The 23,889-nt window shown below is 40.2% G+C and overlaps 2 protein-coding genes across 2 annotated transcripts; both read right to left on the reverse strand.

Annotated features, from left to right (window-relative positions):
- Window positions 1-3,720: 3,720 nt before the first annotated feature.
- Window positions 3,721-5,199, reverse strand: twist1b (twist family bHLH transcription factor 1b). Its single transcript, XM_071470481.1, has 2 exons — window positions 4,486-5,199; window positions 3,721-4,289 (listed from the first exon to the last, which is right to left on the reverse strand). The coding sequence occupies exon 1, from the start codon at window positions 5,016-5,018 to the stop codon at window positions 4,512-4,514; it is 507 nt and encodes a 168-aa protein (XP_071326582.1). The 5' UTR covers window positions 5,019-5,199; the 3' UTR covers window positions 3,721-4,289; window positions 4,486-4,511.
- Window positions 5,200-18,083: 12,884 nt separating this feature from the next.
- macc1 (MET transcriptional regulator MACC1) lies at window positions 18,084-23,887 on the reverse strand. The gene is made up of 5 exons (XM_071469576.1): window positions 23,745-23,887; window positions 22,310-22,432; window positions 20,159-22,209; window positions 19,713-19,901; window positions 18,084-19,565 (listed from the first exon to the last, which is right to left on the reverse strand). The coding sequence occupies exons 2-5, from the start codon at window positions 22,422-22,424 to the stop codon at window positions 19,362-19,364; spliced, it is 2,559 nt and encodes an 852-aa protein (XP_071325677.1). The 5' UTR covers window positions 22,425-22,432; window positions 23,745-23,887; the 3' UTR covers window positions 18,084-19,361.
- Window positions 23,888-23,889: the final 2 nt, after the last annotated feature.

Consider the following 23,889-nt stretch of genomic DNA (forward strand, 5'->3'; position numbering starts at 1 on the left):
AGTTGCCCAAAACTATCATCACCGTTCCCACACAACCTTCAGTGAACAGATGAGAAGGGGGTTGGAAATATGAAATTCCATCCTTTATTCTTTGGCACACAGATATTCATAATCTGATGTCTGATCTCATGGGGCTGTCATCTGAAAAAGTAAACGCAGCTGCAGGTAGCTGCTTATTTTCAACAGCAATAAAGGTCAGTGGACCCAGCAGGTACTTCCAGCTGCCATCTGCTCTGAGACCTACAGAGATCATGGATTAATAATCTTTTTTTTTCTAAATTCATATCATGTTTCTAATTAATTATTTATTCCAATTTTTTTTTTTTTTTTTTTTTTTTTTTTCCCCTCTGGCATGGTGTTTGCTGCAACTTTTTTCTCAGCCACATTTAAGCTAAAGAAGTCAGTAGTGCTATGATAAATTGAGCCACACATTAATAACAGAGTTTCCATATTGCACCAAAAATTTAGATTTTCAATCTTTAAGACACCTTTTATCAGTCGCATATAAAATGGAAGATCACGCACAGGTGTGCGAATCCATATGAAGTCTGTTGTGCACAATATGGCTGCTTTCACTCTGATTTAACTCTTCTCATCTGACTTTTCACATGTGCAATATATAAAATGCCCTCTCAACAAGGAGCTGCCTTAGAGATGCTAATGTATTCAATAATCAGCAGACTCCAGATGCAGGAGGAATGTGCTGTAGCTGTCTGTTTCTGTTGAGCCTCTCCTCTGTTTCCTTGCCTCAAGTGCAGTCCTGTTGTCTGATCCTGTCTCCGTGCAGCTCAACCTCTCCTGGGTTTAATATTCACTTTCTGAGGCGTCGTTCAAAGGTGTCGATCAAACTGTGTGTGGGGGGGCCTGAAAAGCTTTGATTGCAAACTGGAGAACTTTCCATCTCTCGCTGAGATTTAAAGTGGAAAATCTGGAGTTTCACTCAAAATAGTTGAACAGGCAGTAAAGTCTGCACCTGCTCTTACCTGAGACACATTCAAGCAACTAAATAAAAACAAACAAGTCGTCTGGAGTGGTCTTAAAGTTATTCTAAAGTGCCCCTCATAATAAATTATCAATTAGAGTTAAAGTGGGTTCACTTGAAAAAACGAATCAAAGTGAAATGATTTTTATAAATAATTAAAAAAATATAAAAGTGTTATTTTTATTTCAAACGTGACACGGGACTAAACTTGAAATTATTTTTTAAAAGGGGCAAAAATAATAAGTCTGTTATTGTAATCTAATTTATGAATAACCTGTTTGAAGTGATATATCACCTGTCAGCTGCAGAGGCACACGCCGATGAACCGCCAGCATAAGCAACCGAGAGATTTTATTAAATTAAATGAACAAATAATTTACATTTTTGCGCTAAGTGCCTAAGACCCTAATACATTAATTAATGACATGTAATAATAATAATGATAATAATAATAATAATATTAATGATAAAAATAATGATAATAATAATAAGTGTTTTCACTTTTCCTTAAAATCACAGTTTTTATTGTCCTTTATAACCAACCGCACGACGATATGAGAGAAAGTTATTCATTTGCAAATATGGCAACATTTCAGAGAGTAAAAAAAAAAAAAAAAAGAAAAAAAGTAGACCTAAATATAAAGAGAATAAAATAAAGTGAAATTTCACAGCGTGGACAGTTCATTTTTTACTTATCGTCATGTCTGACTCAACAGTTCTGTTTGTCCTGTATGTGTCATGTGTTTTTTTTTCTCCTCCCAATAGCTGAATGATAAATTCTCCTGTATTTTTCAGTTACTTCCCTCTTTTGAGCCTCCTCCCTCCCCTCGACACACACACACACACACACCCATGCAAAGACACACACACACACACACACTCTCCGCTTCAAACAAGTCTGAAACTTTGACGGCAGTCGGCCCGTTAGTGTTGCAAGCTTTAAAAAAAAAAAAAAAAAAAAAAAACCAACCCATCCTGATCGTCACCTATCATCTTACAACCAAACAATCAGCAAGTCGACATGTCACACACACTCACGGCTACAGCAGAGTGTGTGTCTCCTCTTCCAAGCCTACCTTTGTCTCAGCGGTCAGATCCGTGTTATTCCCTGCAGGTGGCCCTTTAATAAATCCATTTTCATCAAGCCTGCCGGGTGATGTGATTGTAGGACTGCAGGCGCCTTAGTCAGTTGGTGTCTGTGTGAAAGCAAAGCTCCTCTGAGCTCTCTCCGCAGAGAAATGCTGTGCACGGCGAGCCTCTGCACAGTCTGAACATCTGCTCATTTCACGTGACTTTTTTAAAAATACTAACATCTGTTCTAAATAGGTTTCATTCTGTGCCTCTGCATCGTGTCAATTGCCAACTCCTCTCCCCAGAAAAAAGGCAGAGGAAACTTATTTGAGGCTATAGCATTACATAAGGACTGAATTGGAAATAGTTTTAAATACAAAAAAAATCAAATTTTTTTTTATTTTGTTTTTTTTTTTTTGTGATACATGTCACGTATAGGTTACAGCTTTTATTTCTTCTAGGCTCTGTTTATTTGTCTGGTATTGAGTGAAACCCCCTTAACTGTGAACGTTTCAAGAAAAGCTGTTTATTGATCTTTAGGCCTAGACTGTGTTTGTGAAGCATCCCCCCCCCCCCCCCCCCCCCCCCACACCACCACCACCACCAAACTTTCAGTGAGAATAGCCTCTATGTACAGACCCACAGTCTACCTCCATGGCCTCCTTAAATTTCATAGACATCTGGGAATTCCATACATGCCTCGCAAGCCAATTACACACCTTCAAACGGACACACACTTTGATTTGGACAGTGAGAAACACTTCCCCCAGATCACTGAGATCGATCACAGCATGATAACAGAATGAAAGATTTATTTTGTGACAAAAAAAGAAAAGACATCGAGAACGGGCTTACAGCCTAGTCCAAGGCTGCACGACGTGCGCAAGGACGCAGAGAGTCTGGGTTATTACGTTGCCCTGCAGATCTGCAAATTCACATCATCAGGATAATAAATCAGATAATCCTATTCACAATTTAGTTGTTGTTTATTGCTGTCTTCGTGAGCTCATCTAGTAAAAACATCGCTACACTGCAGTTAAAAAACGCTTAAACGGTCGTACGTGACCTCTTTATTGACAAAGTGGCTGAAAGCCTGCAGTATCCTAAATAATATGCACCACTGTTTATGTTCAGCTACTAGCAGAGGAGAAACTGTTGCATGGACCTAATGCATGTTGACATGACCCCAGTATAAATAATTCACCCCTCATGGTGAGTTTCAGGCCCAGACCTTAATGAAGCTGCAGAGAGGGAGATGAGTCAGGAGGCTTTTTCATTTTAATTCAAATGGACCAGGAACTTTTCCACGCTTAAATTATATGTAAACACTAGAATTTCCTTATGGAGTTTCAGATAGCCCATGAACGAGAGAGGATTTTATTTTATTTTTGTGTGTGTAGCAGTGTAAGAAAAAAAAAAAAAAAAAAAATAGCTCCATGTACTTGAGCCAATAACAACTCCATCTGTTCTCCCAAGTGCCTAGCGGCATGGTGGAAGCTTTTGTCATTAATGTTGTTGTGAAGTGTTGTCCAGAGGCAAATGGTTGTCATTTAATGCAAAACTGACATTTCTGTGTGTTTTATTTTAACATTGGCCTCTTCATCCGTTTGTCGTTAAACTAGATTGACATTAAAAAAAAAAAAAAAAAAAAAAAGGCAATCAAGCAATTTCATCGTCATTTTCTTTAATGCAAAAAAAAATATACAAACATTTACAAAAACGATAATAAAAAATAGGAATGTATTTGTATTTCAGACACAGGATCCATTCCTCAATGTAACACGTTTCACCAATAAATAAATAAATGTATTCTGAAAATATTTTGTTTTTTTGTTGTTTTTTTTTTTTGCACAGGTTAGGTCCACACAGTCAGTCTGTAATGTGAGCTACACCACCAGTTGACAGTCTCACACCAAAACACTGAGACAACTGCTTCAACGATGCACTTTGACCTCCGCAGAAATAAGTCCAAAGGCATGCATTTATTAAAAAAAAAAAAAAAAAAATTATTGCTTTAAAAACACATGATATTTTCAACATTCGTCGTCGACAACACGAAAGCACATCAGAATGGGGTGTACGGAACTAACGCACGACTGCAAGTCCCTATCGGGCCTCTGCAGGAGTGATCCCCAGACCTTCTGTCGTCTTTGGCTTAAATAGAGTGATCCCATGTATCCAGCACTGGACTCCAGATTCGTCCCGTCAGAGTGTAATAATTAGATTCAGCAGTCACCTGTAGGTTAGACAACGCATTCATTATCACTGACCTCTGCAGAAAGTGACACAAAATAACGCAGTTTGAGAGAGGTGGATCATTGTGTTGCATTACACCACAGCACAGCCACAGTCAACATGTTATTTATTTTTTATTTCCCCCCCCATAGTTTAAATCTCGGATCAGTCAGTTTCTCTCGACAAACCAAACGTACCATTTTGGGCATAATTTCTCCAGATGCTAGTGAGATGTTGACATGGACCAAGCGCCCTCCATCCTCCATACAGAGAAGGCGTAACTCAGCCTCTCGTGAGCCACATAACTACAACTTGACATTTTGGAGTCCAGCTCATCGCTCTGCAGCACCTGGTAGAGGAAGTCGATGTATCTGGCTGCAAGCTTTAGGGTCTGTATTTTGCTGAGTTTGTCCGAGGGCAAAGTGGGGATAATTTTCCGCAAGGCTGCGAACGCCTCGTTGAGAGACTGGGTCCTCTGTCGCTCCCGGACGTTGGCCATGATCCGCTGTGACTGGAGCTCCTCGAAAGACTGTGGGCTGCTGCTGCTGGACTTCTTCCCTCTTTTCCCAGGGGTCGGGCTATCTGAGTCCTCCCCGTTTTTCCTGCTCGGTCTCCTCTTCCTCCCACATCTCTTCGGTTGTCTGTCCAGCTCCCCCTCGCTGTTGCTCAGGCTGTCCACAGGAGAGACAGGGGAGCTGCTCGAATCTTCCCCCATATTTTCCTCAGACATCTCCACTTGGGTAGATGGCGGCCAGAAAGGGTGCCAAAAAATTATTTCCCTCTCATGAAGTCAAATCATTAGTCCACTTGTAGGTCTATGTGGCTTTGAAGACACCAAAGTATCCATAGATGGGTTCCTGGGAGGACAAGACTTTTCTGATACTTGAGAAACTTTGGCAGTTCTTATAGGCTGCATGGCGTAAACTTTTTGGGGAGGGACAGGATTGGCCAAGAAGATGAATTACGTGAGGCGAGGGGTGGGAGCATCCGAGGAGCTATCAGAAATGCTCTTAATACAAAGTCAGAGTTGGAAAAGATAACTGGGTAAGGCTGCTATTTCACAACATTACACTACGATTACAAAAGCAGTTATAAAATTAATCGTTATGACACCAATAGACAAAATATTCTGGTCATAATGTTCATTTAAGCAGGGGAAATCGAAAGTAAATGCCTCATTATGCATTTAGTAAACTGACCTCGAACCGAAATCATATTTTAAAACAGGTAAATATAATTCAAATCAACGTATTGTGACAACTTTGCTTTTCCTGCAGGTCTAAGCGCCACTATCATGTATCTTTGTGACTTCAGCCATTCATCGGCATCCAAATAAAAAAAGCCCATTGTCTCTTCAAAGCGCTGCTGCCTCATGTTTGCTATAACCTCCAATAATTGTGTGAGCTGACACTTCTTTTTTGAAGGCTGGTATTATGCAACCTTGGCACATCTCTGTAGACCTAACCCACATGGATTTTGGATTTATGTTTCCATCTAGTCTTTCTTAAACCAAGTGAGATCAAAGGACTTTCATATAGGCAACATATGATCCCAATCTTACATTTTTGACATGCAGCCAGTACTGCAAAGTTTCAAACTTTTCCTTGGAGGAGTGTTGCATGCTCTAATTATATCCCCCACAAGAGGGCATGTGTTTTTTTTTTAATACTGTAATATTACTGTAAATTATATGTAAAACTGTTGGGAAAGAAAGTTTTTATTTTTTTGTTTGTCCATAAGACAATAGAAGAAGTGATTCTTCCCTGTTGGTTGCAGTCAGGGATGAGAAGAGAGCAGCTCTGTGTATAAGACCCTCTGGTATTTACTAGGTTGGTGATACAATATCCATCTTGTTTAGTGGAGGATTACTTTGTTTAGGTTGAGATGGCTGTGGTCCACAGGAGCAGCATCTGGCTCAGGAAACAGGGGGGCAGCCAGGGTCGGAGGTCACAACACCAACGAACATCCATTTACATCTTCGTGGAGGCCTGAGAGTGAAGTATTGTTCCTGGGAGAAACACAGGCTTGTTTAAGTGAGACTTGTTTCTGTTTCTTTTCTAATTCAAATTCTACATTCTAACCAAAGAGATGGCCACACTTATAACAATTTTCTAGCTTAAAAATTCATTCAAAACTTTCGTTTTTTCACTCCTCTACAAAGTAAATGTGAACTTTTTATTGCTTGACCATATATTTCTACATGGAGATGATGATAGTGACTCTTCAAGGTGAGTGTACCTGTTTGCTGGCCCTGTCCATGGTGCTGATCCCAGCATACACCGCTCCCTACCTGCTGTACCTAACAGGTGTCTACCATTGTTTTCCCCACTATATCTCACAGCAAACAAAGCAACAGTTAGTAGATTTTACTTAAGCACTTAATTCTAATGCTGAATTTGTTATTTATTTCATGCACAGTGCAAACAAAGTATTAACTTTTTACAACAACGTGTCGCTCTGTCTGTTTTTACATGATGGTGAAAAATACTTGAGATACTATTATATTATATAATTGGAACTAACTGTTCCAATATATATATATATTCTATTTATGCTTCTGCTCCTCCACGTTCATTTAACAGCTGTATTTACTTGTTACTTATGATACCATTTTATAGATTAAAACACTGTCAAGTATTTAAATTGGCTCCATCTGGACCATCTACACCAATAAACTACTGATTACATGTCAATACATCAATGCTCACAATCCAATAATAATGATAATATAGGTAGATTTTGTTGCTAATACTGTTGTATCATTTCAGATGAAGGACTTAATTGTGATGGAGTATTTTGATAGTGCTGTACTGTGTTTACAAAGATCAGAGATCTGCCGTAAGTTTCCTTTTTAATGTTTCTTAGTTGTCCTTGTTTTTTTGTCCATTTCCTTCCCTTGCTGTCTGATCTTTATGATTACATTTGATTGAATCACAGATTGTTCATATTCAGGAGGGCTTTGTAGAAGTCCCTTGGCTTTCTTTCTCTCCTGCATATCAATTGAACTGTTCCCACTCCAACCGGATTTGAACCAGAGATGTTGTGATTGCATGGTCGGCGTCTCAGACCCCTGGTCCACAAAGACACACCAACATTCCCTATTTTAAAAACTAATCACGCAAAAGCTAGTATTTACACCCACTCTACATTTACATTTCTTGGCAGATGGCTCTGTTGAGTTCAGCACTTTGCTGCTGAAGTGACTCTGAGAAAACACAGCTGCTTCCCCCAAATATGATGTCATCACAGGACAACCTCTCCAGTGTTGATCTTTAATAAAGACAAAACCTTCATCAGTCAGATACAGCCTGTCAGGGCCTGACAATTACAGGAACATGAAGAGGGGATAAACAGCGGCGATTGTTTTTCAGTGCGATTTACGGCATGATGCTGTCCGCTCGGCCTGGAGCAGTGGCAAAGAACAGATGAAGACAGCCTTTGTCCTTATCAATGAGCAGTGAGTGGGTGTTATGATAAAGTCAAGTGTATGTTACTGACTCATGCAACTTGACACACCAGTCATGAGTGACCCCAGAGCGTCATTAACCACCCCTCCCCGAGGTCACATCAAGGCAGACACAACTCAGGCTCTCACTCACTAAGTCCTGAGCCAGAGCCAGACCCGCAGAGACCTGTCTATTTTCTCTGCTCCGGCCTTGGAAGGCAGTGTTTCTCTATCAGCCTACTCATATCTATTGAAATAACAAACCACAGTCCTCCACATGTACGAGGCTCCCACAATTGACAGTGATATTCATGTTCACTCCATTAAAAGTTAAACCGCAATGACTCCAATGCCAGCTTGCCAGGATGGATCAGCTGCACAGGATGAGAAAAGACAGGGGTGCGTTCTTCAAAGAGCAGTCCCAGATAGCTTCTAATCAACCCTCTGGACGAACAAGGTCAAGCAGCAGAGTTGGATGACAGCATTTTTCCTCAGCCATAGCTTCAAAATGTCCCATTCTGTAGAGAAATCCAGACATCATATCAGGTCTTTTTTTTTCTGATAACAGCAGTCCAGTGGTGGCGAGAGAGGATTTGGTGTGTTGAGCTGGGAGGTGAGGATGAAAACAGCCCTTTATAAGCTGTCTGGGCCCATAGGAGCCAGGACTCCTGAAGTTAGCTGTAAAAGAAAGCCTTTGAAAACCATTTGCTTTGATGTTGCAGGTTCTAATCGTGGTTCAAGTTGGTATTCCCGCAGCAGAGCACAATTTAACTTTGTCTGAGAGAATGCAGCAAAGCCTGCCTTTTCCTGTAGTCTTATCTGATAAAAAAGTATAGATTTTTGTAGCATGAAAAGCTGACTCTGTGCACGAGAAGGTGCACGAGTATCTACACGTGTCTGTGTGTAATAGATCCACTGTTAAATCTATTCGTGTCATCCTAATGACTCTGTGGGATATCAGACAGCTCTACCACACAATGACACCTTATTAGCCACTAAGAACCAACAAACCTCCAGTATGTTTTCACAGCTTGGAAGCTCGGGGTGATGTGGGGTCTGTGGAGGAACTGGCATCCCAGCAGTATAATCTCTGTTTATAACACACACACACACACACACACATACACACACACACACAAAACAAACACAGGGCTTCCTCCAAGAATTTGAGAAAGCGTTTCACTGGTCTGACTTTCCTCACAGAACAACAACACAATATATACTATGTAGTAAAGAAAACAATAACGCGCAGAATCACTGATTTCTGCCTTTAACCCTCTGACTTTTAATTGTTTCTGTCAGTGAAAACCATGAGATGAACATCAGCTCATACATTTTTGTGCTCGTGCCACTGCTAAAACCTAAACCTCAGTATCACTGAGCCGTGCCTTCTGCTGCCTATAAAGCACGCTGCCACCCAGCAGACCACACACACATCCACCCAGGCCACTGCAGCACGGAGACCAGTGTAATGACCCATGCAATGAAAATATCTGTTCACAGAGTTACAGTAGTTTTACCATATTTTGGCCAGACTGTAGGAGTTTGACAGGTGCTGCTGTGAATTTAGAGAGTAATGTCTCATTCATTAAGGTTTTGATTGAATCTGCAGTCGTAGGTTGATGATTCAACTTTATTGTCATTTTGTGGTTTGTGACACTGTGCTTGTGTTATTCTGAGGGATGTTTCTAGTTTTTTGTCCACCCAGTTTATTCCCATGAGGGTAGAAGGAACTGAATTCCACTATACACCAAATAAATACAAATATATCTCATAGATGTGTTTGTGTCTATATACACTAAAATAAATGCTTGATAGGAAGAAACAGTGAACACTGGTAGCCATTACTCCATATCAATACATAATGTTCTTCAGTGAACAGTATAAAAAGAATAAAATTAAATAATTAAAATAACTTACACCTAGTGGTATCTCTGGAGAAAGTGTTGGTTTTATATGCTGAAGTTTGAGTTTATCTGTGATTTCTGTGGCCACCCTACAATGGAATTTTGTTTCTCGTGCTCATGACACTGAAAAATAACATTCATGAAATGCAACAGCCACATATTTTTCCAGAAACAATGCCCCAGTTGCTCTTGATAATCCACAGATCTTGCTGTCAACAGGTTTTTTTTTTTTGGAATTATTTTCTGCTGATGAAATGGTCCCAGTGAAATGTCAAAATATAAAACAGGCTTCAAATGCTACAAGGTTCATCTGATGTGGATGTGAATGCCCTCAAATAAAAGCTGAAAGGCAGCACTCAAACCTCAATGTTATTGCCTTTTTAGATCAAATGTGCTGGAGCAAGGAGCCAACACAACCAAAAAGTGCTACTTTTCTACTTAATGATTGCACTGTACCGAAGGTAAACTGACCTTTCCATCGATGATGTGTTAATAATAGTAGAAAAGTCTTGATATTGGATTAAATGAACACAAATTGAAAATGGGAAACAACTTTTCATGCAAAAATATTACAGCTCATGTAACTGTTGTTGCTGCTCTAAATCTTTTTTTTTTTTTTATTATGGCATCTGTGGAATGGACAGAGTATTTTCATAAGAGCACACCAACATCTAAAAGTGCTGTGCAGGTGCATGCTGGATAGCAATCACAAACACAGGAAAAAAGAAATTATTCTCATACACTGCTGTCATTTCCCCACGAGCTATTTCCTTTATTGTTTCATATATTGAACATAACTGACAAGACGACTTGGCAGAGACCACCTTTGGCTGGAATGTCATCAGTCATGCTCACAATATGAAATAATAAAAGAGGAACTAACTGTTCCAAATGTAACCACGGGGTCTTTTATCTTTATCTGCGGCTTAAAGCCCAGCAAAATAACCCTGGCAGAGGTGGAAAGTGGCGTAACATGGGCATGTCACATCGACTTATGTAAGTGATGAGCATAACGTCAGTAGTCCAGTGTGGTTCTTCACGCTAACCACAGAGTCCCACCACAGTCCCGGTTAATAAGGGCTCTGTGAGGAGAGGGGAGGTCAAACAGAGTGCTCCAGCTGCACATGAGGATGAATAGCGTACAGAGGGATGATGGGCAGAGGTGTGGGGGCGGGGTGCGAGGACCTGGGGAGTGATCTGGACAGAGGAGGATCTCCCAAAAAAAACAGGAGTGTGGAGGATCACATCGGGTGCTTATCTACAGATAGATAGATAGATAGATAGATAGATAAATAGATAGATACTCTTTATGTAGCTTTTAATCCAACAAGCATACAGCGTGATAAATTCAAAGACACTCACACAACCTTTGCAGGCAGTCATCTCTGAATTATGTGAGGTAGTAACGACACTAACTCTCCTCTGAACCGCAGCTGTGTTCCCATCTCCCCCAGATTTCTGCTCACCTCTGCTCCTCCCAGTGTGTCAGTTAGAGGCGACCTCCTCCTCCTCCTTCAGTCAGACCAATCTGTCAGGACACAATAGGCTACCTCTCCAGCTATGTTGTTTTTGGAACGGGAGCCCTTCAGCCCTGCTTGTTCTCCCTCTTGGTTGACAGAAATTAGCCAAGAAGACACTCTTCTTTGACGGATTTATCTCTCCTCCCCGATCTCGGCTGACTGTAGATTTTTACACCCCCCCTCTCCCCCCCTAAGTGTTGTTTACTTTTACTCATCAATGTGGAAGTTGTGTGATCATGACCACCCAGCTCTTTTCACTCAGTCATTCAGCCTCATCATCACTTTCAGTATTTCCAGTTAGAGAAGAGCTGCTGGAGAGACAATAATTACTGTATATATCAAGTTGTTGCTTTTATTCTCGCAAACATACTGATCACTTCTCATCACGATAAATAACCTCTCCATGAGGACGACCTACAGAACTGTCAAGACAGAGTGAAGGTGGACTGTCTGAGCTCCACTCAGATGCTGAGAGCTCAGGTCTGTCAAAGACATTAGTTGCTGCTGTGAAGTGTAGACACCTGCAGCTTATGGCTGTTCTCACCATCTGCTGGGGACTCTCTGAGTAATAGTTGGTAATAGGAATGTGTCTTTACTATAAGAATAAGCAGCAGTGGTCCAAAGCTGCTTGAAAACTTATGCACATTTGGCTCTCTTCAGTGGTGGAAAGGGAAAGTACACTATTGAGGTACTTGCACTTTACTTTTCTATGTTTTGCTACGTCATAATCCACTATATTTTTTTGACAGCTATACTTTCCAGATTAAGCTTTTACACTATAAAATATATAATTAGATGATTGATTGATTAAGGAGTTGTTAGCAGTTCTGCCAAAAGTGATTTCTCCCTTAAAATTTCTCAGATTGTTTCATTTAAATGTCTGTTTGAGGTTCAAAAGGAAAAAAAATATCCTATATCTTACAACTAAGTTTAAAGAAAGGTCCTTGTGTTGCAGAGCTATGTTTTTTCTCCTGTTCTATCCAAATAATCACGTCACGACCACTCAAATTTATCTCGTGATGCTTTTGAAGGGTTCAACCCCCAGGACTGGGACCACTGTGCTAAGCTACGTAACTGTATATAAAGTATCATAGATTTTTTAGATGACCAGCTGCAATAGTAAAATGCTGTTGATACATCAGTGTTAACAATCTAATAATGTTAAATATGACAATATATCACTCACAGGGGACATTTTTCTGCAGAAATTTTACTTTGAATTAACTTTAATACATTCTGCTGCTAATACTTAAAGGATTTTGAACGCACAACTTCCACTTATAATCTGTTTTTATGTTGTGAAATTGGTGCTTTTTTTTCACTTAAGTAAAGGGTCTGAATGCTCGTTCCATCACAGGTATTCTAAAGATAGGAAGCCAGTAGTTTATAATGATGGCTCATATAGTAAGAAGGCTTGAGATTTGAAGATGAAATGCAGTCTGCTTATTAGAGCTTTTATTTTGAGAATAATGCACTGCTTTAAAAAAGAGAAAAAGATCACTCGAGGCTCAGTAGTAAAGTAGTCATTATCAAAATGTTGTGCTGCAATCCTTAACATTCCCATGTCTCATTCCCAGTCCCCTTCCATCTGGTTTTTAGCTTGTTGTCGAACTGTGGTGTCACGGTTGGTACATCAGACCTGTCAGCAGACACACTCTTTGCACCTCCCCCACGACATCATGGTACACCTGACAAAACTTTTTGCTGCAAGATAGGATGTGATCACATCAACGAAAATAAACCTATCTACTAACACAAGAGGAACTGGAGAAAGACTTTGCCATCATTCCACTGCAGGCAAAGTAATCTCTATAAATCAGCGGCTTTGTTGTGGTCTGAGGTGCAGATGCGGATGTTTATCAAAAAATACGGGGTTTATTTGTGTCTCCCAATTTTCCCTAATCTTTATCGCAGTGTTCTGCCATGACGAAACTCAGTTTCTGTAAGGTTGGTTGATGGAAAAAGTGAGAGTGAGAGCAAAGTGAGGTGTCCAAGGATGTGGATGGTGATTACTCACAAAGCCGCTCTGAGCGCTGCCAAACACTTCAGGTTGTTTTTTTTCCCTGTGAGTCATTTGGTAACAGAGCTTCCTCCTTCCCAGCGGTGGTCATGGGAAGAGGCTCCAAGCAGGCTGTTAGTCAGAAGAAAGGCATTGAACTCTGGGCAAAAATCAACACCTTGTAACATACACCACAAACATTTTCAGCTAAAACTGGAAAAAAAAAAACCATTACAGGTTTACACTCTACACTCTACTCTCTCTATTTTTGCGATATGGATTTCCACACAGGGAGAATCATAACCTCCAGAATTCCTGACAACACGAGTAGGTCGAGTTTCCTTAATATATGGAGTCCAACCTTGGTGCAGGTTGCTGTGGTCTCAGCATTTAATCCTTTACTGAGTGACTAAAACACCAGTGACAAATGAAGTGCAGCCATAGAAACAATAAACCCATGTCCCTTTTTTCTGACTCTTCTAATTGCTGAACTTTCTCTGCTTTCACATCATCTATTACCAAATTATTAGTGTCCAATCTGAAGGGGGTGTGGGGGTTGGAGGATGGCGGTGGGATGGTGGGCTAGGAGACACCACCACTACCTTTGCAGCATGCATAAATCACCAAGCTAATAAATTGAAAGCTAAATGACTTCTTGCCCTCGACATATATCATGGAGGCAAACCAAATGAAGCCCTATATACCCTAGAGGACAGAGGAATGCTTCTGTTCATAACAGTGATTTGTGGATGACTCCCAGGGCTGTTGGCTTAAGAAATCAGAGCGAACTCTGAGCATGCTTTCTTATAGCAGCGTGGTCATGTCTGTCAGACGTAGGCCTGTATGAGCATTTGTTTTTTAGGAAAAAATATTAAAAATAACCCAAAATTCTTGTAGTTTTATTGTACTGTGTCCCTCATCTTTTAGACAAACATAGTTTTAACATCTACCACATGCTTTTGACAGTTCCTACTCTTCTGGAAATTTGAAACATCAAGTAAATAAAGTTTGATAATGTGTTCGGCATTGTTCACGCTTTATTTATCTCTCTGTGACATGTTTACCATGCATAGAAGTTGTTTCTGTTATTGTTGCACAAGATTATTTCTTTAACAGATGGAAGACATAATGAAGCCATGTTATGTTATTATTTATTTGTGATTAAGCTTTGTTTGGTAATAACACATCAGAGATGATGCAAATGAACACAGTCACTGCAACCAGCCCAGCATCAATACAATGGCGCCACCCGCTGGATGAAAAGCATCAGGTACTGTGTTGCTCCTGTTTTGGTGCACAGTGAAACACAATATATACCGAATTAGAGATGACACTTCTTAGTGAGAGCAGAAAATCTGCTCTAAAATTGTATCAGTGTGTAATTAATGTAATTGAGTGACATTAGAAATGAGTTTTTCTTACAGCCGCCATTTGTAACAACAAATCAAAATCACTGAGCCAGTTCGTTTCAGTTGTGTTACTGAGCTTTAAGCCATTTTAGGAGAAAGAGAAGGGTAAAAAAACATAACTGTAATATGAAGGTTAGTCAACATCTTCTCAGTTAGTGCATCATCCAAATTTCTGTGAAAAAAAGTGCAGAAAAGTTTTTCTTGGCTTTTACCTGGGGTAAGAGCCAAATGAAACAGTAATTTCAGCATTTTTTCCCTCTAAAAGAAAATAAAAATCCTGTCAACCTCTCCTTAATCCCACCTGGATCACCACAGCAGACTGAGCAGCTGAGATGAGCTTTGTTTGTGAGGTCTCACCCTGTCCGTCGTTCTGATGAAGAACAAGACCTGTCTGGGGCACTTCTTGAAATGCAATCTGTGGTGAGTATTTACCTTGAATTACGAGGCCTAGAAACCAGGAGATACATACAGAACATATGCTGTGCAAACATGGCCTTTCTCTGTATGTAAGAGCAAACCTCAGCATCTTGGACGTGTGCCTAGTTTGGTGCATTACTGGAATTTCAGTGCTGTAGTCGGGGATAAACCTAAGCATGTACAAGTCTGAGAACATTCTCAGTGTTGCATTTTATTGCACAAGAAACAGGAGACGCTTCAGCATGTACTTTTAGAACAGTTCAATATTCACACACTAAATGGCAGGACTTAGTGTTGATGCAGGTTTGGCAGGAGCATCAGTGGCTATTTAATGTGTTAACGTGTTGATGTGTTATGAGGAAGAGCAGTGGCTCATACTGGCATGGACCTCTGAGTGAACCACCACAGCAGCAGAAGCTGCAGACATAAACACATACTCTGTGTTGACTGTGCTCTTCTCTGTTTTGATCAGCTAGTTTCAATGAGAGCAAACTGTGTAAAGTTCAGAGGAGAGATGCCATAGTTAGCCCTTTGACAACTACAAATGCACTTTTGCAAATGCAATGAGGAAAGAGGACAGACACAGGTCTACTGGGAAGTGTGCAAAAAGGATGGTAAGATGAGTCACACTTCAGCCTACTCCTAGCAAGGGGATAAGAAAATGTGGTATGTCAAAAAATAAATAAATAAATAAATAAAAGAAAAAGAAAAAAAGATGGTTGCTTAAGGCGAATTGTTGTGGCGGCTCTTTTGTGGCTTAGAGTTAATTTTCCTGGTGCATAAGTCTTGCTCTGTAGCCTGGGTAAATGCCAGAAAAGTCAAAATAAGCAACAAAAAAAAAGTTATCTCCCATCGGAATAGAGTTGAACTCCTGTTGAACCCAGTGATCCACTCAAATTGCTATTGATTGATTCTTCATTTTCAGCCTTCCTTCCTTTGAATTGCAGAGTTTTCTTTCCCCCTCATTTCTCTCGCTTCATTGTCTGCTCTTCAGCACTGGGTAGCCCACAGGTGAACCAGTTGAACTGCAAGTGATTATCCAGTGAAACCACTGCAGCCATGTGCAATGTCAAGAATGTCTTGAACAGTGTTGTTTATCCTGCATATTTTAGTCAAGTTTTCACTTGTATCAGTGTGAAAGATGTCAACACACTGCACAGCATTATGGCCCACAGTGTTGGACATCATAAATGTCAGCACATGGAATATCTCCGAAGTCTCTGACAGGCTGCAATATAACTGTGTTATCCGTGCTCCCACACTCTATCTGCTGCTAAAAAAGGCTCCCAAAACACAAGTGGTCACATTTCATTAGTCACAAAGTTTAATGCCTCACTGCATCTGAAAAATGGGGACCTAAAAAGGCAGTGTCCATTTTTAAATTGGGTGCCTCTAACATTTTTTGTTTTTTCCCTTTCATTTCTACCTATATGTCAGCGCCTCGGCCTATATCGTGTTGTGGCAGCACCCTGCAAAATATATAATAAAGTTGAACATGCATTGCTGAATCATACATGTACTGACGCAACAACAATATAACTTTAACGAGTGTTCCAAATATTTATGTATTAATTATGTATTATTGTCAAATATAGATGAAAACTAGCTCAAAAAAGCTAAAAGCTTTCAAGTTTTTGCACATTTCAGTGTCCACTTGTTTTCTAATTCCATGTGTGTGTCTGTGTTTGTGTGTGTATATGTGTGTATAAGTGCACTACACATTATATATTTTTATAAGAATTATATATTAAATGACTTGGTAACACTTGGTGTTTCATATTCATTGCAACTGAGTATGTTATCTTGAATGTTCACAGCTATAGCAGCAATGTTCAGTACTGATATTGAATCATTAATGTTTGGTTCCATAACACGTTGTCAGCTGTTCATCTATGATGAGTCATCTGTCAGAGCCAGTGCATCAGGTAGATAATCTGAGAGGGGGATTCTTCAGTGAACAGTGAACCTTTGTCTTCTCTGTGTCCCCTAATAAAGGAAGCAGCGCTCACAGACTAGAGCTGAACATACGCCAGGGGAAGTCTGCTATGAAATACTTAAAACCTAGGTGCGTCAATTTGTTTCAGAAGCCAGTTTAAATTCAATCTGGACAAGTGACTCTCAGATTTTCTCTCTATATTTGTTCTAAATGCCTGATAAAATGTTAGATTTTCCACAGCAGCTCTCTGCTATAACCAGAATTTCTTCATTTTTCAGGATGAATGTCCAATTAATCAGAAATTCTTTGCCATGATTGGGAAATATGCTTTTCCAAGCACTAAGTGTAACACAAAATTATGAGGTTGGGGTTAGCTCCCAGATTTTTCTTTACTTACTGCCTGAGAGGTGGCATAATTCTAGCTGTGTGGGACATAAAGGAGGTAATACAGGGTAATAAAGGAAAAAGTATCTGAATACTTTGTCATATCAGACCGATGTTCATACGAAATATGTTATTTGGGTGAGACAAAAAAAGCTAAGCACTGATGTGCAAAAAAGTTCTTGTTTGGTTTCTCAATGAACATCAGATCTGACATTTTATATCAGCAATTATGTCTTTTATGTTCCCGCTCAACTCCTTCATGCTAAATGATCCTACACTGTTTATCATCAGCCCTTTCAAAAAAGATCTCTTAAGTACAACCTTCTACAATCATTCTCACACTGGAGATTGAATCAGTTCACTCTGTTGCCTGATACCATTTTCTTTATTTGATTTACTTTTCCCGAGGTGCTTTCAGTGAGCCAAAGTAAAGTCGGCTCAGCATTCTGTGCTCTCTGTTTGATAGGGAACCAGCACACAGTGCTCTCAGCTGAAACTAGCTTAAACAAACAGTGTAGAGAAAAGCAAACAGTCGAGAGAAAATCAATGGAAACACTGCGGGGAAAAGACATTTGTTTCGATGGTGTAATTTAACTCTCCAAAACAGAAAAAAATTCAAATGTCACATAAGGTGTTAAACAGCATATATAGCAGTTTTTGTGATTTGGCCAGCTCACAAATTTTTTCAAGGGATAGCACTCTGTTTGTTGTTTTAGTAGTAGAAGTCATTGTACTGAATAACATCTTTATTAAAAGGTAAACAGATTAGACAGCTTACTCCAGTTAATATTTATTCATATCTTATGCAACACTTCTCCATTTCAGTATCAAAAACATCAGTGGTCTAGAATTTCAGTGACTGAGGGAACAGTGTACTTGTACATGGCACCACTCTAAACATTGAGGTTTCCTTTTGGCAATAACAACAAGATGCCTAAATGAGTGTTATGATCTCATTGGACATCTTATAAAATGATCTGCTTTATACACGTCTAAGTATAAAAATAGAAAGTACACTAAAAATGAAAGGCAACAATAGTTTATGACACATGTGCTGTAAAATATCTTTACAGTTTGTTTACTGGCATCTGGAAACGTATAAGGCACGTTTCACTTTGGAAGAACATTCTCATTTTCAGCCCACAATCTACAGTAAATATAAGTTAAAGTATTGAAACCCTTGAGATTGCTAGCCAGCAACAGTGTTCATTCACATTTATTGGTTTTCTCACCTGCTTATAGTGCCGTGAAGAAAACTAGGACCTGTAACTCATATGAATATAATAAGCTCAATCATGGCGAATGTGCATCCTAATAAAGAGGATTTGTATGTACATTCTGTTGTCTAAATTTGAGTAGGTAAAAGCAGTATGTGGAATCATCTAAAAAAAAGTCGGAAAGGCTCATAGGCACTGCAGAGGTTAGAGCAGTGTGGTATTAAAAATCTACTCAGATTCATAAATAATCAGATAGAGAAAGAACATTATATGCAATGTGCCATTTGGGTGAAATACATTTGCAGAAACACTTAATGTACTGGGCATATGATTAAAAGAATGCAATCTATCTGCGTTAATAGTATCTGGGTTAATAATTACCCACTTCTCAAGGGTAAAGAAATAAAATATTTGAACACATTTCTACATAATAGCTAAGATTATAGTTACTCAGGGTGTCAGTCCCTAACTAATGTAGTTTTACATTTAAGTGGGAAAGCATCAGTTTTTGAAAATGATCTACCAAAATTACATTTCACTTTAAGGCTTGATTACATTGGCACAGGCATGTAGATAAAAATGATAAACTAAACTTAATTTTCTTCTGTCTGCAAGATGAAGTGACATTCCTTCACAGCTCAATAATTGTGAGAACATCTGTATAATCACCAAGTGAGATCTGTACATATAGTGCAAGTACCTGACTGAAGTTGTTTCTAATGCTTTGATATATGATATATGACAACAGGAAGAATTAAGTAACATCTTTATCAAAACCTTATGTAACAAACCTCGTGCGCAGAGGTTTTCGTCATCACAAGAGTGCATTTGTGGAACGTTTAGCTTTTCGGGTAAGCAGAGGCTCGAAAGATGTCGAGGCAGTTTGCTGTGATGAGGGCACCAGTCAGCTGCCTCCACTGTCTGGTGGCAGGGTTTCTCATTTTGTCCAAGACCAGGTGCAGATCCTGGATCATGTCCCTGTAGCTGTCTCCATAACGCAGACTCCAAGAGTACAGGAAGTCGTAGGCAGGCTTCCACATTGACTGTAATGGAACAGGAAATGGTAAATTGATTTGTAAAATAGAAGGTACATCATACTCAAGCCTGTCAGATCAGTATTATCTGCTGTATCCATATCCATTCAACTGTTATCCATTACTTGCTGTGTCAATGTAAACTGTTAAACTGACCTGGGAACTGACTTCTCCACTCCTCCCTCGGTGTGGTGCCTCATAGCTGGCTATCTGAGCGCTGGAGAGTTTTCCCATCTTCTCAGCAAGCTCCCGCCATCGAATCCCGAGCTCCACAGCAGTGGAAAGGATGACTGTGTTCTGAATCATCAGGGCCACTAGATTCACTGAGTCCATCTTGAGCAGGCCCTAGGTTGAATAGAGATAAGAGATAAGCTCCTACAAAATCATGGAAAGCACATGACACAGGCTGGGTCATTACTATAGCTCAAGTGGTGGGTTGTGTGTATGACAGTTATTGTGGGACTTCTGCAACAACAAGATTTGCTATTTTTCTTCTTTGCTTCTTTCTAAGTGGAAACAAAGATTGAAATGTTAAATACACATATTCTCATTAACAATGTGAATTTGTCGGAAATTAAAATGTATTATCTTTCTCTACTTACCAACATGAGTTCATGCAGAAACTTTTTCCTGCTCCTCTCAGTGTGACAGTCTTCCTTCAGCTTTTCCAGAACACAGGCCACCTTATCAGCCTCAGTTTCAGCATGCCTCCTTGTAATGCTGTCCAGTGACAGGTTGCTGTACCCTAAAGCATCAGCAAAGCCTCTCCAGCTGGTTATGTGCTCTGTGACCAGCGTCTGGATGGCAGAGTACATATACGTAAGCTTCTTGAAGGGCAGAGCCATGTTGTCCAAGAGGACCTCTGTGGTGATTTGAATGCCGGTGAAGTCAATCACCTGGTCTCTGGTTATGAGCTTGATGTTTTTGCAGTGAACCAAACCAGTCCTACCTCGCAGAAATCCAATATACCACTCCTTTACTTTTGAGTTACCCACTGACCTAACAGTCTCTCTGGAAAGGAGAGCCACAGTGTCCCCCTTGAAGTACTCCAGAAGGTAGTCTACACGTGGCTGACGTAGTACCGACTTTAGGGCTACACCATACCACTGTAGGTTCACAGGTTTGTCTTCAAATTTGGGGAAATCTGGAACACTTTCCTCAGGAATGGGCACGGTTCTCGCCATTTCAGTCCGCCTTTCTATCTGCCTCGGCGCTCGCTTTTCAGATCGAATGGGTGCTGTAGAAGGGGAGGGCACCTGGAAATGTGCAGCTGTTGCAGTGTTTGATTCCTTCACTTCTAGGTCTAATTTAAAGGGAGCAATTTCCTTTTTGCCTGCACAAGATAATGCAACTGGAAGATGCAAAACTGTCCCTATTTTGAGCTGACTTTGCCTCACTTCTTTCAGTTCATCCTCAGGTTTGATTTTAAACACAGAGTCTGTGATGCTAACTCTGACGTGCAGGTTATTCAGTTTGTCTGGTTTAAACCGATGCTTTCCCCAAAGCTGCAGCACAAGTGGAGGCAGGCTCTTGTTGCCTCGACATATATCTGAAAATGGAAGCTTTGGTGGAACCTCCTCATGACAGCAAACCACTATTACAACCTTGAATGACGGATGGATGTACCTGGGACCATAAACTGCTACAGCGATTTGGCGGTCAAGGTAATCCCATACTGATGTAGCAGGGGACTGGACTGCAGAGGCCTCTGCGACTGCAATCACATAAAAATGTGTCTTCAGGTCCTGGAGCTTCATCTGCATCATGTTCTTGTAAATGTAACAGTCGTCCACTTTTATATAAGGTCCCTGTCTTTTGTTGGACACCATCCCGACCACAGTGGTCATAACCTGACTTAACGGGTCATCCTTCACCTCTCCGGACAGTTTCATCTCCAGGGAGATACACTCCTTTGTGTTGATGTTGCTGAGGACCACCTCTAGAAGCGGACTCATGGTTGTCATGTAGTTGTTATTGAGTCCAGGAGGAGGGTCTAGCATTGCTTTCAGTGTAACTTCCTGGACTTCTCCAGGAGGAACATGTCCTTCTGGGATATGGATGCTAACTTCTGAGTCCGGTAGCTGTACTGAGCCTCCAGTGTGGCCGATCCTGCAGATGACCTGAAAGCCAGTGGCCTGGGTCTGAGCCCATCCTGGGCTCTGGCTTATCAGATTTAAGTCCAGACAGGAGCGGGTTAGCTGCCTGTGGCTCAGCCAGGCCATCTTATAGGCCTCTCTGTCATTCTTCAGCCACTCAAAATCTGGGTTCAGCACTGGCCTAGGCGGTTTGAAGCTGTCCTCACGTTTTGGCACTTTTCTCTCCAGGTCATCCAGAATGTCTGAAGCACTCCTCCACCTTCCAGATCTGTTGGCAACTTTGTGTTTTTTCTCCAAAAAGTTCCCCACGTTGCCTTCATCTGAAGATGTGCTGCTGTCATCATCATTATTTGTGTCCAAATGTTTTCCAGTGTCTCGTTTTACGTTGGATGTGTTTAAAATGTGTTTGTCTGTACCGCTCTGCACAATGTCATCTAAGAAAGGGTTTGATCCAGATAGTTTGTTCCAAAAAGGATTTTTTGCCTGAGATGAATGAGTGACTTCTGGCTGTAAAAGTGGCCAATCAGAGACTTGGGTGATTTGTGTCACATACCCACCTATAAAAAAAATAATACCTTGGTTCTATTAACATTATCAATATATTGTCATTAAAAATTTATAGCACAGGCTGCATATGTTTCAAAATTGGAATTTTACCATTCAGGTTGTCACTTGTTGAGGCACTGTCTCCCAGGTCAATCAGTGTCCCCTCAGATTTACTTCGCATAAGACTACCAACACGACGGAAGGACCTTGCTCTTTCAGCTGCCATATTTTCATCTGAAAATGTCAAAACAATAGAGTTTTAATTTCTCAGTTTTTTTCCTTTACTAGCAACTCTTACTAGTCTAAAAAAATGTATTTATTCTTTACATTATTCCTTAATGAATCTAACCAGGGGTCCTGAAGGGAACAAAATCAATACCCAATATATTCCCTATTTATGGATATAACTTATCTGTAGCTGAACAATTAGTCAATTAGCCTATTACTTAATCAACAGAAAATTAGTTGGCAGTCATTTTAAAAATCTTATTATTTAAGAAATATGTCCACAATTCACTGGCTTCAGCTTCTCAAATATGAATGTTATCTGCTTATCTTCGTCTTCTATCATTATAAACTAAATATCTTTGGGTTTTGGACCATTAGTTGGACAAATCAAGCAATCTGAATGAGTCAAATCTTTGATGGACATTTTTCACTTCCAAACGATTAAACAAGAAAATAATAGGCAGAATAATTTATAAAAGTAATTGTTAGCTGCAGCCCTGAACTTATCTATAAGCGGACATATATTTTAAAATGCTGTGACACATGACAACAACAAGTCGCTACACAATAAAAGACATGTGAGTACAGTTATTGTTCTGCCTTTGCCTTTCTTTCCCAGCCTCAGGGTTTCTGCAGGGCTTCTGTCTGTTACGGAAAACTGTTCCAAACGTGGAATAAAGCCTGAACTCTTCAGTCTGTCACTTGTTTGCGTAAAAGGACACTACCCATTCAAGACTTGTCACAGTGAGTCAGTCATTAATAATGTGGTTTCTTACACCAGTGCACAAAAACAGGTTGGTCTTGTCAAGCCTATGACACAGTAGTCTCAGTTCTCTCAGCGCCTCTTGCTATGATCAAAGTGCTGTGCCACTGTCACTGTACTACTGACTGCAAAAACGTCTATTCTGATGAAATACTGCATGGCAGGATTACTTTCTGCGTATTCTACTGTAGTACAGTAGTACCTACTCCTGTTCTATATTAAATACACATTTTAATCATATTCATGTGCATATTTTGATTGGGTCATCTGAAAATATTCTCAAACAAACGTCACATTCATTAATGATCCATACAGAACAAGAAAGACTCAGCAGCACAGATTCAGACCTAAGAGCTCCAGCTTCACTAACCACGGTGCAACAGTCAGTACAGTCACACTGACAAATGTCAGGCTCGGCGCCTGGACAGGTGTGTACAACTCCACTCTGTACTTCCATATTAATAAAGCAAGTCTTTTCTACGCCACTTCCTGTTAACACAATTCTGGAACAAAAACAATGAAATACTGGTCAGAGAAAACAAAGTCGGGTCTCACCGTCGGCATGAGATGTTTGGAGTTTAGCTTCAGTGCGTTGGCAGGAAAAGAGGCCAACCCTCCGTTTTTTTTTTTTCCTGAGGAGGCTCACCTCCTCCCGGTACAGCCCTTCTCTCTGTTTGCCTCTCAGGCACGGCGCATTTTG

The sequence above is a fragment of the Trachinotus anak genome, unplaced genomic scaffold (assembly GCF_046630095.1).
Source record: "Trachinotus anak isolate AG129_WGS33_773 ecotype Australia unplaced genomic scaffold, CSIRO_AGI_Tana_v1 ptg000032l, whole genome shotgun sequence".
Lineage (NCBI taxonomy): Eukaryota > Metazoa > Chordata > Actinopteri > Carangiformes > Carangidae > Trachinotus > Trachinotus anak.